This window comes from Rhinolophus sinicus, linkage group LG10, assembly GCF_036562045.2.
Source record: "Rhinolophus sinicus isolate RSC01 linkage group LG10, ASM3656204v1, whole genome shotgun sequence".
In the NCBI taxonomy this organism is placed as follows: Eukaryota; Metazoa; Chordata; class Mammalia; order Chiroptera; family Rhinolophidae; genus Rhinolophus; species Rhinolophus sinicus.
Window position 1 is genome coordinate 5,092,134 of NC_133759.1, and position 15,469 is coordinate 5,107,602.

At 46.6% G+C, this 15,469-nt stretch overlaps 1 protein-coding gene and 1 pseudogene across 1 annotated transcript; one reads left to right on the top strand and one right to left on the bottom strand.

Annotated features, from left to right (window-relative positions):
- Positions 1-437: 437 nt before the first annotated feature.
- LOC109459074 (IQ domain-containing protein F5) lies at positions 438-10,143 on the bottom strand (annotated as a pseudogene).
- Positions 10,144-12,160: 2,017 nt separating this feature from the next.
- IQCF6 (IQ motif containing F6) lies at positions 12,161-12,754 on the top strand. The gene is made up of 2 exons (XM_074312801.1): positions 12,161-12,179; positions 12,390-12,754. The coding sequence occupies exons 1-2, from the start codon at positions 12,161-12,163 to the stop codon at positions 12,752-12,754; spliced, it is 384 nt and encodes a 127-aa protein (XP_074168902.1).
- Positions 12,755-15,469: the final 2,715 nt, after the last annotated feature.

Genomic DNA, 15,469 nt, shown 5'->3' on the forward strand with positions numbered 1-15,469 from the left:
GCCAGGCTTAGACTGCGCAGGCTCCTGCAGACTGCAGGGAGGGCTTCTGGAATTGTTCTAAATTTAAGGGGAGGACATGGAAGGGTTAAGAGCATCAGATGACACAAGCCTTCATGCTGCACAAAGACAGAGGGCGCCATTCACAGAGACCACACTGTGAAGGAGCCTTGCTGGAGTTGGCAGACTCAGTGGTCCTGCAACCCTAACTCTCCTACCAGGGCAGACATTGCTAATCAATCACAGACCCTCTTCATCCAGCACCAGGTTCTCAGAATTCTCCTCCACCCTGCACCCCAGACAACCACTGCTGCTTCCTCAGAGCTGACCTGCGAGATGCCCGGTGTCTGTCATCATTTGCCTTGTCCCTTTGCTGAGACAAGGACTTCCTGGAGCTTTTCAGACAGAAATCTGGTGACGCACAGTTGGAGCAGACCTGATCAGTTCTTTATTGGGAAGGGGATGCAGTCTGTAATCCGACAAATCTGTGACCCCAGAAAGATTTCAAGCTCAAGTCCCAGCTTGTTTGCTGTGAGTTCGTACCTGCCTCGGAGAAAGCCACAGGTGTGGCAGTTATGCCACCGCCAATACACCTGGATGATGCGGACGGCGTGGAGCAAACGGATGTAACGCTGGCGGATGCACCACATGCGGACCCAGGCCTGCAGCCGGACCGCCGCCCAGGTTTGCCGAGCGTACAACTCCAGCGCCGCCCGCCGCCGGTCCGCCTGCAGCTTCAGCAGCACCTGCTTCCACCAGCGCTGGATGATGGCAGCCCTGAGCGCCGCGTGCAGCAGCGTCCGGCGCACCAGCGTGCCCCGCCACCAGGCCTGGATCTTTATGGCTTTCTGCTCTTTACCAGTGTTTTTCTTTACCTTTGAGGGGAGGTGATGCAAGGAAAAAGCAGAGATACTCAGGAAATGTTCCCCACCCACCTCCGGCCCGCGTGTGCCAGGAAGGGGTCGTGATCCTTTATCAGCAATGGCCCCTCCCTCAGAAGTTCAGGAGCACCGGGCATGGCCCTGTCTGGAGCCAGAAGACCGGACAGCGTCTCTGCCACTCTTGGCTAATGGATGCAGACACATCACTTGTTCTCGGAATCTCAGTGTTCTCATCTGTAACGGGCACACCTGCCCTACAATCACTGGGTTAGGTGGACTGGGTGGGCAGGCCAGAAAGAGACCACCACGATCTCTGGGTCAAAGGCTATCATGTTCCACCTGGGCTTGACCACCTACCTGCGATGCAGACCCCTTCCCTTCAGTACCCCCCGCCCCCAGGCTGCAGAAGTGGCATCCTTTGCTCTCCTTTCACGCAGGACTCCAGCTCCAATCCACAACCTCCTGTGCCTCTCTGCGAAGTCACAGAAGTCTCCCTGCTCCGTGCAGTCTCGTCTTTCTCATTTATTTCTCTTGCTTGTTATTTTTCTTTTTTTTTTTGGTTCTCACATTAATCTTCAGTCAGCACACATGTGCACACACACACACTCCTACATGATTCTAGACTTGGGTTTCCCTTTATTTGGCAATGTCTTCCCCAAACACAGCCCTCACCACCCCACTCCCCAACTTTGGTCTGATTCCCACTTGCCAGGGTTTCTCCCCGCTACAACCAACTCTCCATGTCTCAGTCACCCGCCTTTCTCAGACAGTAGCAACTAGGAGAAGAGGAGAGCCAAGGAGGAGTCAATCCCTACACATTCCAGGTCTGGATAGGACAACCATTCATCCTGGCTGACCTGAGACATTCTCAGCTTATGATTGTTGTTCTTGCGTCATAATTCATGGCATTGTCTTTCACACACAAATGTGTCCTGGTTTGGATGACAATTTCCATAATGATCCCATGCTATGGGCCACAGACATCACCTATCCCTCCTGGGTGATTTGGGTCAGAGACAGTGCAGGTGGGGGTCACTCTCACCCTCAACTTGGAGGGCCTCCCCAGACCTACCTTTGGTGGAGGAGGTGGCTTTTCCTTTTCTTCTTTTTCTTTCTTTTTCTTTTCGCTCTTTTTTTCATCTGTCCCAAACTCTGGTATTACGATTTCACAAAACTGGCCGTCCTTCTGTAACCAGAGTTCAGAGGGGAAGGTATGGGCAGGTTGTTCTCTGTACAACACTGTGCCACGCCCACCATCTAATCAACTTCCTGCCTTGCCCAAAGCCCTGGATGCAGGACTCACATCCCAAGTTAACTGTGGAAATCACCTTCCCCTGTTAGCACCTTGGGTGGACTGGCTTTCTCTTACACAAAATCGAATGCCCATGGCTTGGAAACAGATGGCTCAGGTCTCCTCAGGTCTTTGATCCTCTAAGTCGTCCATAGTTGGGAGCTTGATGGTTCCATTGGCCTCAGGTCTGAGCTCCTCCAGCCATAGCTCTGCAGGAAAAGAGGAGGAGGGGAGAGAGCCATGATGTCATAAGGGCAGCTATGACGCAGGCACTGGGCTGCCTCCCAACAGCGGAGACTTTTTTTGGCAAAAATGTGGAACATCTGTCCATTCTTTCCTGCCCTAAATGCCCCAAATTTGGCTAAAGAGGCAAGACTCTCGAAATACTAGCCCATTGGCACAAATGTGTATAAAGACAATCATTTCAACCTGGTTTCAACCTGGATGAAAACATAAATTTGAGACAATTTAAGCACTATCAATAAGGAATTCAATTACATGGATTTCAGTTCAATCAAATAATGGAACCACATGATTAGAAAGAATGAGTTTGGAGTAAAATTCTTAAAAGGAGATTTACAAACGGGCTAAGAAGTACAGGAAAATACGTCCAACCTCATCAGTCACGAGGTCAATGAAAATTAGAACCACAATGAGATACTTCTAAACACAATAGAGAATGGCTAAAATAAAAAATGTTGAGAACACCAAATAGCGGCAAGGATATACAACCACTGGGTCTCTTATGCACTGCTGGGGGTGGGGTGGGGGGAGATATGAAACAGTAGAAACACTTTGAAATGGTTTGGCAGTTTCTAATAAAGTTAAGCGTATATCCACCCTATAACTCAGCAGTTCTACTCCTCGGGATTTACACGAGAAAAGTGAAAACTCACATCCACAAAAGATTCGTGTATGATTGCTCATAGCAACATTATTCAAATAGGTCAAAATAATGTTCACCAATAGGTGATTAGACAAAGAAATTGTGGTATATTCATATAATGCAATAATAAGCAGTGATAAAAATAAACAAATTTCAGATACACACAATAACATAGAGGAATCTCAAAAATCTTATGCTAAATAAAAGAAGCCAGACACAAAAGAGTACTTAGAGGATGATTCCATTCATATTAAATTCTAAAACAGGTAAAACTAAATTATAGGTAAAATAATTCAGAATAGAATTTATACTTAGGGTAGGGCTATAAGAAGCATTGTTTGCAACCAGCACAAAGAAACAAAGAGAAATGTGTTATATCTTGTTTTGTGTGGTGATTACTGGGGAATATAGAATTGTGAAAACTCATCAATTAAGAAGCACTTAATAGAACCACAAAGAATGAGTTTGTTCACTATGCATTGACATTGAAAGTGTAAGTAAAACAAATTGAAGAACAATATGGTCCCTATCTAGATACATATTTGTATGTACGTGTTATAAAGGCACTATTTTTAAAAGGAGGGGATCAGAGAGGTATACATTATAAAAACTTAACCATAATTACCTTCGATAAGGATAGTGGAATTAGGTGGACAGAGTAAATTTCCTTGTTTTATCCCCTGTGTCTGGCCCATCTGCCAGGTACCCAGTTATCAGCCTCCTGGGAGAACTTGAAGCCCCCCGGGACCAGCCAGGGCCCCCACCTCAGGCTCAAGTGGCCTCAAATACTTTCCTGTCTTCCTCTTGCCCTGAGGGTCTCAAGGTCACAGTCAGGATATGGGTGAGGTGCAGCCACTGCATGAGCAGGGCCTCATCTCTGCCTGCTCCTGGGCTTTGAAGACGCACCTGAAGCCACAAGGTCAATGCTGAGCAGAAAGGCCCCTGGGAAGGACTGGGGGTTATCGAGAGTACCTGGCTCCCCCTGAGTCACAGCCCCAGGGGTCACATTTGGAGTGTGGAGGGTAAGTATGGGGAGGCCGGTGTGGGGCTATGGGAGGATGTAGAGAAGAGGAAAGGCCATTTAAGGCTGGGGGTGTCAGTGTGAAGTTAACGGGGGTGGGGAGGAAGAATAAGTTGGAAGATGGGGTAGGTGGTGGGTGGTTGCACCAGACAGGGAAGGCATGGGAAGCACCTCCGTCCGCCAGGCTTCTACCTCTGGATTTCTTTCTTAGTTTATATCATGGCCTAGAAATTTTAAAAATGATATTGTTCCTTTCCAGTTCCTTCAAGTAGAAATTTAAAACATATTTTGATTAGCTTTTCCAGTTATTCTCAGCAGAAGGATTAATCCTCGTTACTTAGTACACCATTATCAGAAGTGGGAGTCTCTTCTCTGCTATACTTTTCTTCACTGCTTTATTTTCAACTTCTCATCTCCTTTTGTTAGCAAAATATAGGTGAGGTGTGTTTGTTTTGATTCAGCAAGAAAATCTCTGTATTTTTAATAGAGGAATACTGCAAATTTACATTTATTATGATTTCTAATATGCCTAGACTTATTGCCATATTGTTTCATGGTTTCTATCTAGCATCTTCTCTTTGTCTTTTTTCACGTTCCATATCTTTGTTGAATTGGTTGAATTTTCTTTGGGATCTTATTCCTTTAACTATTTTAGAAGTAGAGACCGAGACTGCTAGTTGCCTAGCCAGTATCCATTTTTCTCATTTTCCTAACTAATAGAACCATAATAATTTGGGGTAGCAGTATGTCCAGATTAGGGAGGAGGGGGAAAAGATGACCTTCATCAGCCTCCCTTGCAGCTAGGGATGGTCATGTGGCACTCACTGGCCAAGTAGATGTCAGCAGAAATCACTGGTAAGACTTTTGGGAAAGCCTGTAAAGACGCTGCCTCATACTAGGTTGGTCTTCTTGCCCTTTGTATTTACTCTTTGTTCCTGAAGTGTACACATGAAGGCTGGCACGCTGGTAGCCATATTGAGAGTATGACGACACGGATCCACTCATGAGCATGGGAAAGTAGGGCGATAGAATAAGTCTGGATACCAGCCAGGGAATGTCCACATCTTGGCTTTTTCTATGTGAGATAAAAATCTAGTCTTTTTCTATGTGAGATAAAAATAGTCCTCTAATTTGTTTGAGCCGCCATTGTCTAGGTTTCTATTGAAGCAACCAAATACAATTTGTAACTGACATAAAAGTGATATTCTTTTTTCCAAATGCACTTCAATATTAATATTTACTGTCTTTTGTAATTTGCTATTAACCTCTGGAGCAAATCATTATCTATTGCCTCCTAAATCAAGCAAGAACTTTAGCCCAATTGCTGTTCCTCTACTCACCCTCCGAATCTGTCATGGTGTTATCATGTTGAATATTATTTCGGAACTGACATGAAAATTTTTACAGTGAAGTTGTTTAGACTTAAGAATGAATTTTCCTGGCTTCTCTGCTCACTGCTGCTGCTGTGCCATTCCCGTTTTTCACTGTGATGGAGCTATTGCTCGTAAATATTTCTGGTCAGTATAGTAAACTTTCTGGATCTTCACATATATGAAGTGGTCTTTCATTTGCCATTACATTTTAATAATATTTTGAGTGAGTTCATAATTCTGTGCTGACAAAGTTATTTCTTCAGAAAGTTGGGGATGTTTCTTTGTTTTCTTCTTGTACCCAGTGCTGCAGCTGAGTTAGCTGATGTCAATTTGATTTACGCTCTGGTGGGTAAACTTTTTGGTAGGTTTTATTTTCTCTTTAAATATTTACTTTCATCAATTGTGACTGTGTCACAACATGTTTTGGGTGCATCTGTTTTAAATCATCTTGGTGCAGTTGGTCAACTGTCTTAAATTGTGATTCTTTCTAAAGAATCTTTTTTTTTTTTTTTTTTTAAAGATTTTATTGGGGAAGGGGAACAGGACTTTATTGGGGAACAATAGTCAAATTGTTGTCCTTTCAATCTTAGTTGTGGGGGGTTCTCTTCAGCTTCAAGTTGTTGTTCTTTCAGTCTTAGTTGTGGAGGGCGCAGCTCAGCTCCAGGATTCGAGGAATTGAACTGGCAACCTTGTGGTTGAGAGCCCACTGGCCCATGTGGGAATCGAACCGGCAGCCTTCGGAGTTAGGAGCACGGAGCTCTAACCGCCTGAGCCACTGGGCCGGCCCTAAAGAATCTTTTTAAAAACTCTCTCATTAATGATTGCAAACTCTCTCATCAATGCCTTGAATGTTGCTCCCCACCACTTAACTTAATTCAGAAAGAATCTGGTCCAGCAAATTCTTCCTTATGTACCTTGTGTCACCCTAGACCATCTCACATCTCCTGCATGTGGGCCACGTGGGAACCACCCTAGAGTTGTTACCTCGCAGTCATGATCACACTCCTTCTAAGGACATGGTCTCTGAGAAGGCAACCTGGAAACTAGCTTTGCAAGCAGAGGAGTCTGTGGGGGGAAAATCCCAGCCCTGCTTTTGCCCCTGACTCACAAGTTCCTTCTGCATTGCTGGAAAATTCTCAACCACTCTCTCTAGGAATTTCACATCTCTGTGGCACATCTCCCAAATTGATCTTTCTGACTTCTTCCCCCTCCCTCACCCCTTCCCTTCTCTGCTTCTGCCACACCAGCCCCCTTGATGTTCCTCAAACATGCTGGGTACGTTTCTGCGTCAGTGCCTTGACACTCAGTGACACGCTCTCTGATCACCCATATAAAAGTGAGATCTCCTCTCCATGCAGCATGTTCTGTCTTCCTTGCTTGATTTTTCTCCATAACAAACATTACCGTCTAAACACTTTCTAAATAACTGTTCCATAAGGGTGGGAATCTTGCCTGCTTTTTTCCTTAGCCCCCACCACTTCGTGTGGCACTGAGTGGGTGCTCAGTAAACAAGTGATGAGTGAATACATTTGGTCTAAATAAATGCCACTGAACATAGGCCACTTAGTCCTGGGTTACAGATTAGTGCCTTCCCTTGGCCACAGGACCTGGTCGTGGATTCCAAGCAATACCAAGCAACACGAACTTTTGGTCAGAGCGTCATTCATTCATGCATTCATTCATTCAGCAATTGTGGAACCCCTACTACGTGCCAGTTACCATTATATGCATTTGTTAAAGCAAAGAGTAAGACAGGCAAAGTCTCTATATGCATGGAGGTCATATTCCAGTAAGGGAGACAAACCAACAGATAAATGTGCTTTCCATGAGTTGGGATAGGTGGCCATTTGTGTTTCTGTGCACTGACAAAGTGTTCATGGATCGCACTATCTAGTTTTAACACCAGCCCTCACCACCATGGGTAAGTGGGTTAAAAAGTTTCCTGCAAAAACCTTAGGCTGAAATCTTACTAACTTGCAAGCAGAAGCAACCAAGATAACCCTGGTGCTGATAAATTTCTTGCCTCTAGAGGGAACTCTTTATCAGCCAAAATAGGTAACATGGAAGAAGCGTTCAGAAAACATGTTTTGAAACATTTCCTCCTTTATGTGATTTTGCTGCCAAAAGGAACGTGGTTCACTCATAAAAACTCTTATAGCTGAATGCTTAAAACTTTATAAGTATAATTTCCTCACCTACTTATTAGTTACTTATCTCACTCCCCCAACCCCACAAAAATTGTATAGGTTTTAAATCTATTTGTTAAAAATATCAAAATGTAACACCTTTTGATTTGTTTGTAGAATAGCTGACTGTCATTAGGAATATCACAAATTTTATCCAGATTTCAATAAAAAAAACCTTTACATAATTGGTGGATACAATTAGAAAATGAGTGTCCTGAGGTCAGAGGCAGACTCAATACCACCAATTTGCTTCCAAATCACAGGTCTTTGCCAGTTTCAGCAGCCATTACAATCAATACCAAAGAGAGCTGAGCTTACAACCCAGACCAGAAGATCACTGTAGGACAAAGGGTTAAATCAGGATTTCCCTCAAATGAGAAGAAAAACCAACCACCCAGGCCAAGGACATGAAGAGACAGTTTCATAGAAAAGGAAACAGTAAGGAAAAGAGGATTCTGAACATATGCAAAAATGCTTAATTCATCCATAAAACAATCAAAGGAAGATCGGTGCTGACAGGTCCTCTATTTTAAGGGTAACGATAAATAGGCAGTATAATATATTGTTGGTCAGAATGCAAACTGGCAAAACGTCTTTGAGTAGCAATTTGACAATATACATCAAAACTAAAAATGCACAGACTCCTTATACAGCAATTCTACTCTGCAAATTTTTCCTACTGAAATATTCCCAAAAGTTAACACCCACTTGACACGAAAATCAGATTAGGTCAGGACAAGAAGTGAAAACTATAGGCCAGTTTGACTTATATAAACATTAGCAAACTGAATTCAATAATGATTTCAAACAATACTCAAATCAGGATTTATCCCATGAGTACAAAGGCATTGGTCATTGTGTTCTGAACTACAAACAGCATAAGCTGATCCATATTTATTTAATCAGAAAATAAAAGTACCGAAAGAATATTTAGTAGTTCACCAGATTTCCAGGAAGCCTTGGGGACTAAGCTCAGACAAAGGCACATGCACAAACTACACATCCCAAACCACAGAAAATACCACACCACAAAACCGGGTGGAAGAACATTCCACCACTGGCACAAGGAATGCTCTCTTGGTTCTCTGGATCCAAGCTGTCGATTGTAAATCCCTAGTGGGTACATTTGATTGGCCAAACCTGGTCATACGTCTGCCCAGCAGCCAGGGAAACTGGGAAAGCAAGAAACTGGCATTTTTCAGCTCTATAATTAGAAGCAGGTTGTCTTCCATCAAGCCAGATAAGAAGGATAGTCCCCAAACATGGGGAAGGGGTTCAGGTGCTAGGTAGTCTAAAATATGGCCAAGGCCCACAACTGTGAGGTTTCCACAGTAAAAAAAATAAAAATAAAAAATCTAGTGATGAAATTTATATTAACAGACTAAAGAGGAAAATCATGTAATCTTCTCTGCAGCTGTAAAAAGAAATATTTAATAAAATTCTTTATTTAAAAAAAAACCATTAGCAAACAACCTAACTAAAAAATGGACCAAAAACCTTAACAAATACATCATCAAAGAAGACATACAGGTGAAAAAATAAGCATATGATATTTGTTCCACATCATACGTCATCAGGGAAATGCAAATTAAAACAACAATCTGCTAAACAGCAGCTATGAAAACCCCACAAATAACATCATACTTAAGGGGAAAACACCAAAAGTTTTTTTCTCTAAGATGAGGAGTGAGACAAAGATACCTGCTTTCATCACTGCTATTCAACATTGTACCGGAAGTTTTATCCAGGGAAGTTAAGCAAGACGATAACAAAAATACATAAAAAATGGAAAGCAAGAAGTAAAACTATCTGTATTTACTATTAGTAAAACTAAGTGTTGGTAAGGATGTGACGATTGGTGGCAATACAAAATAGTTCCCCTACCATGGAAAACAATTTGGTGGTTCCTCAAAAAGTTAAACAGAGGAACAGATCCAAGATGGAGGAAAAGACAAACACTGTGTGTGCTTCTTTCTGTGAACACATTAAAATTACAGAACAATCAACCAGGAGAACCATCTGAAGTCTGCCAGAACAGAAGTTTTATAACTAAGGATATAAAGAAAAGCCAAGTCAAGACTGGTAGGAGGGGCAGAGATGCAAAACGGGCTGGCCCCAAACCTCTGTGCAGCGGCTGAGAATCAGGAGGGATATCTCGGCCATGGAGGTTCCCCCAAGAGGACTGAGGGACCCCAGCCCCACACCAGCTTCCCCAGCCTGGGGTACTGGTTCCAGGAAGAAGAGCCCTGCATAACACCTGGCTGTGAAAAACAGTGGGGATTCTGACCATCCAGGTGGGACGGAAGGCTGTGGGAAACCCAGAAGTCCTCTTAAACAGCCTGCGCACAAACTCACTCGCTCGCAGCCACTCACCTTGGGCTCTGGCAGAGGGACGGTGGCTCAGGAGGTGTTGGAGGCATTTCAAGACGAGGGCTGGAGGACAGTTGCCATTTTCCCTATGAAGGGGCCTTCTCCTTGCAGCCAGCAGGCAGACGCCATCTTTCCTGGGTTAAGCCCTCCCCGACAGGCCAAATCTGAATCTGATTGGCGTGGTGAGCTCCGCTGCTCCACCTGGTGAGCTCTGCTGGGACTCCACCCCAGCCAACGCTGGAGGCACTTTTCTCATGAGCAGCCAGCCTGCCCAAATTGCGCTCTTTCTTGGAAAACTATCAGAGTCCATGGGCCCCAGGCAGGCAGTGACTGACGTTGGTGTGCTCTGAGACTTTTGTTGAGTAGCTCCAGGCTCAGCACTGGCACCAAACCGGAATCTACGTTAACCTGGTGACCACGACTCTTCCCACTCTAGTGACTCCCTGAGACCCTGCCTCACTCAACTCGCCTACTGCACGAAGCTTTATCAGTGGCTGAATCTTAAGGAGCCAGCAGGTGGCAGCAGGCCTTGGTGTATCCTGACTTTTTGCAGAGCTACTCCAGACTCAGTATTTGGGGCAGCCAATCTCAGTTCATAGCGTGGCCTCTCCCATGTACCTCCAACTTGAGCACAGGAAGCAAACAACCGCAGATCCCTTTGTAGTGCCTACCAGGTAGTCCCCAGCCAGTCACAGGCAGTGGGTGACCTGGGCTGCACCAAAGCCCCTCCCAAGAGGCCCCAGAACCAACATACTTGGAGTTGGCCTCACACCACAGCAGAGCACCAGCTACTTAGCCCCACAAGTGGCAACATAAAGGTGGATTCAACAGGTACCAGAGCCTGCTGGGGCGAATCCCACCCAGTGGGGTAAGCTCCCCTCAAGGCAGCCTGTATGCTGTGGGCGTGGCCAAACGCCACAGCCAATCAGCCTGAAGGCCAATCCCACCCACTGATGTGCCACTAGCAATCAAGGCCCAACTATAACAGGGGACACACACAACCACACAAGGGACACTCCTGGAGCACCCATAACAGGTGACCAGGGAGACTGTGCCAGGGCCCCACAGGGCACCTACTACATAAAGCCACATGGCCAATACTGGGAGACATAGCATATCTACCTAATACATAGAAACAAACACAGAGAGGCAGCCAACATGAGAAAACAAAGAAATACATCCCAAATGAAAGAACAGGAGAAAACTCCAGAAAAAGACAAAATGGAGGTAAGCAACCTACCAGAGACGGAGTTTAAAACACTGGTTATAAGGATGCTCAAGGAACTTAGTGAGAACTTCAACAGAGAGATAGCAAGCATGAAAAAGGACATCAAAACCATAAAAAAAGAACCAGTCAGAAGTGGAGAATACAATAACTGAAATGAAGAATGCACTAGAAGGAATTAACAACAGTTTAATGAAGCAGAGGATCGAATCAGCAATTTGGAAGACAAGGTAGCAGAAAACACACAATCTGAACAGCAAAAAGAAAAAAGAATCCAAAAAAATGAGGAAAGTTTAAGAGGCCTCTGGGACAACATCAAGCGTAACAACATTCACATCATAGAAAACAACATTTACATCCAGAAAGAGAAGAGAGAAAGCAAAGGATTGAGAACCTATTTGAGGAAATAATGACTGAAAACTTTCCTAACCTGGCAAAGGAAATAGACCTACAAGTCCAGGAAATGCAGAGAGTCCCAAACAAGATGAACTCAAACAGGTCCACACCAAGACACATTATAATTAAAATGGCAAAGTCTAAAAGCAAGGAATCTTAAAAGCAGCAAGAGAAAGGCAACTAGTAATTTATTAGGGAGGTCCCATAAGATTGTCAGCTGATTGCTCAACAGGCACTTTGTAGGCCAAAAGGGATTGGTACAAAATATTCAATGTGATGAAAAAAGATAATGGCAGGGCCCCCCAAAATGCTAGGAATCAATAAATAAGGTGACTGGTTAATCCACGAAGAGACACAAGCATGGGAAGAGGTGAAAAAGAGAGATGTGGCTAAAATGTGTATGGACAGGACCTGATGTGCAACCTTGTGTGCAGGTGGGCGGAGCCTAGTGATGGGCGTGACTAACAGTTGAGGGTGGGGCTGAAGACTAGGGTGGCCTAACTGATACATGAAGAGACTCTAAAGACCAGGGCCATGGATACACAAAATTTGAGTAAGGCCAGTACAGGATGGATCTGCCCAGAGGATAATGAGCAGTGTCTAAGGGTGAGTGGAGGGTTGAAAATAAGATGGACGGGGCCTAGAAGTGAGAGGGCAGGGCCACCAGGACTAGGCCCCCTTTCCTCCCGCACCAGAGGTGGAGATAGGAGTAAGAGGGTCCTCCATTGAGCGTCTGTGTGTTCTTCCTCCCCCGATCAGTTAGAAAAGGCAGCCGTAAAGATTCAGTCATGGTGGCGTGGCAAGGTGGTGCGCCAGACGTTACTGCACGCAGCACTCAGGGCCTGGGCCATCCAGTGCTGGTGGAGGTCCATGCAGGCCAAGATGCTGGAGCAAAGACGGCGCTTGGCACTAAGACTCTACACCTGCCAGGAGTGGGCAGTGGTGAAGGTACAGGCACATGTTCGCATGTGGCAGGCCCGCAGATGGTTTCTCCAGGCACGCCAGGCGGCCTGCATCATCCAGGCTCACTGGCGATGGCATGCCAGCCAAACCCGAGGCCTGATCCAGGGCCGCTATGAGGTCAGAGCCAGCAGGCTGGAGCTGGACATCGAAATCCTCATGGCCTAGGGCGCTGGGGGGCCAAGGAGACTGGATCTGTCTTCTAATAAAGACACTCCCTGAACTCAGTCTCGCCCTTTGGAAATTAGCCCCGTGGACGAGGGATTGGCCCCTAACCTTCCTGCTTTCCACCCCAAAATGGTTCCTTTGCACGGTCTATTGTCCATCCCAGGGCAATCCACCCTAGGCCCTCACTCCTAATGCAAACCTGACCAATCTTGTACCCCAAAGAGACTGCAGGGCCCAGGTCAGGCTCAGTCACTTCAGCCAGCCTGATCCCTGAACCCTCCACAAGTGGGGGTGGGTAGGCCCTGGGCTTCAACTTCCTGTAGCCCCTGCACACACATCTCCATTCAGGGTAGGTCACCAGAGAGTCTGGCTGCAGCCAGAGCCAGCTAGGAAGGCCAGGGTTCCATAGGCTGTGCTTGGCAGGGCCCTCGGGGCCACTGCAGCTCTTGGCAGGGAGCCAGGAGGACAGGGCACTCCAGCTGAGCAACAGCAGGACAGGTGCTGTGCCTCACTGGGGGATAGCCAGCCAGAGCCAGCCCCTGGGGGAGGCCAGGACGGGAGCTGAGGAGCAGCAGCTCTGCCTGCTGCTTCCCTCCCTGGGGGCTGAGAGACAAGGCTTCCCTCCCCTCTGCTGGCCACTTCCTGGGAGAACCGGGCATAGGGTGGGGGAGAGGGGAGAGAGCAGGGGGAGAAGGTGGGGAAACAAGCGGAGGAGAACTAGGGGTGGGCAGGGGGAAGGGCTGTCCCTCTGCCCTTGGAGGTCACTGGTTTGGGGATGCAGCCTCTGAATCCTACCACATCCCCAGGAGCAGCTGCGCTGGCCTCCCCCCAAGATCCCCTCGCTGTCCCCGCCTTCCACAGACTGCCACACCCTCTGCTTGGCCTGCCTCCAGTGGTGCTGATGGTGTCTGCTCTGCTGAGTCTCCTGTCATCTCTTGGCATCTATGGCTCAACAAGCTCTGTACATGATCTCTCAGTCTCTGCTTTGTCGTCCATGCCCAAGGTCCCTTACTCTCAGCCTGTGTCCCTCAGGTGCTTGTCTCTGAGCCTACATCCCAGAAGTCTGAGGTACATGACCCTCCCCAAGGTTTTGCGATGGGCGGCCTTGCACAAGAGGTGGGAGGACCAGTGTGGGGTTGCCCAGGGGTCAGAGGTCTTCATGGGCCTCGCAGCTGGGTCAGGCTTTCCCTCTCTCAGGCCCCTGTGCATGTGCACGCATGTATGTGGTTAGGGTTCAGGGGAGGTGTCTCCAGAACAGCTGTGGCAGATGTGCAGATTCGGGGATCAGCCTGACACCCATCACCTCCAGTAGCTGCAGATGGCAGGGATGCAGCCAGGTACCTTGGAAAAGGGACCCCCGTCAGACACAGCTCTCTCCTCCCCCTCCTCACAGCAGTGAATGGTAGGAAAGGAGTGCATGCTGAACAAGACCAGCCTGGTAGGTGCTACTCTTGTAGTGAGAGGTGTTTAAAACATGGTCTGGCAAGGGTTTGACTCTGATTGTCAGCCTACACTGGACAGTGGAATCCCCTGAGACACAACAAATGCCAATGCCTCGGCCCAGCTAGAGGTTCTGCTTTGACTGGGTTTGAGGAGAGCCCGGCCCTGGAACTCAATGGGTGGTCACAGATTGGAAACCTCCGAGTTAAGCCCTTCCTAGCAGAGGTTATACATCTCCACTCAGCCCACGTGATTCGTATCTGGTGACGGGGATACAAACTAGGTCTGACCTGGGCAAACCAAGAGGTATTACCAGCTGATTGGTAAGCCTCAGAGTGCAGAGGAGGGCAGGGGACAGGGCAGGTAGAGGAAGGTCCAGCCACACAGGAAGATTAGAACCCAGGACCAGGGAAGCTGAAGTTTAAGGAATGGCGGTGACCTGCAAATACATTAGATATAGAATGAATATTAAATAATTAGTTACTGTTACAGAATAATTTAAACATGATAAAATTCGAGAATGAACACTAACTAATGCTATTTTCTCAATTTCTCCACAAGGAATCAATTGATACGGTCTACAATGAAAATGTGGTTAATAAAAAACATGGTGCTGCAAGGCAGCCAGAGTGAGTCTCAGATTTTGTGAATCAAACTCACAGAACAAGAGGCTGCCCAGCCTCAAGGTTATTTTGCTTGGAGAAGGGATCCAGAGCGGGGAGCCCCGGGCCCCAGGGCTCTCAGAGACCCAGACGCAGCGTCTCATGCTTCATCCCTGAAGGGGGGGAGCTGATGTGAGCGCGAGCCGTACCAGCAGAGAGAAGTTACCTAGTACCTGTGGGTGTCTGCCTGGCTCCCATTGTTGGGTACAGTGCGTTACTCCCAGGCCGGATGCAGCTGGAGGGCCTGGATCACTGCCTTCCGTTCATGGAGCAAGAAGGTTGACAAGGGCTCAAACTTCCCTCAGATGCCCTGAGACTAAAGGCATGTTTGCCTCCAGATGTCACTCTGTCTCTTTTCTTAAACAGGGCTCTCTGCGGGTGGGGTGGGAGGGAGAATCTCTTTCGTGGTGAAGAAATGTATGTGAGGTTCAAGAATTCTTCAGTATCATTTCAGATTCATTTTCTTCAATTAGAATCAAGTAAAATTAAATTGTCTTCACTGAAAAAATAGACAGATGGCATGATCCCATTTTTACGGAAGTATTTCTCTCTCTCCTTCTATCTGTAAAAATGCACAGAAATCTAAGAGGCTATACCAGAAATGATAATGATG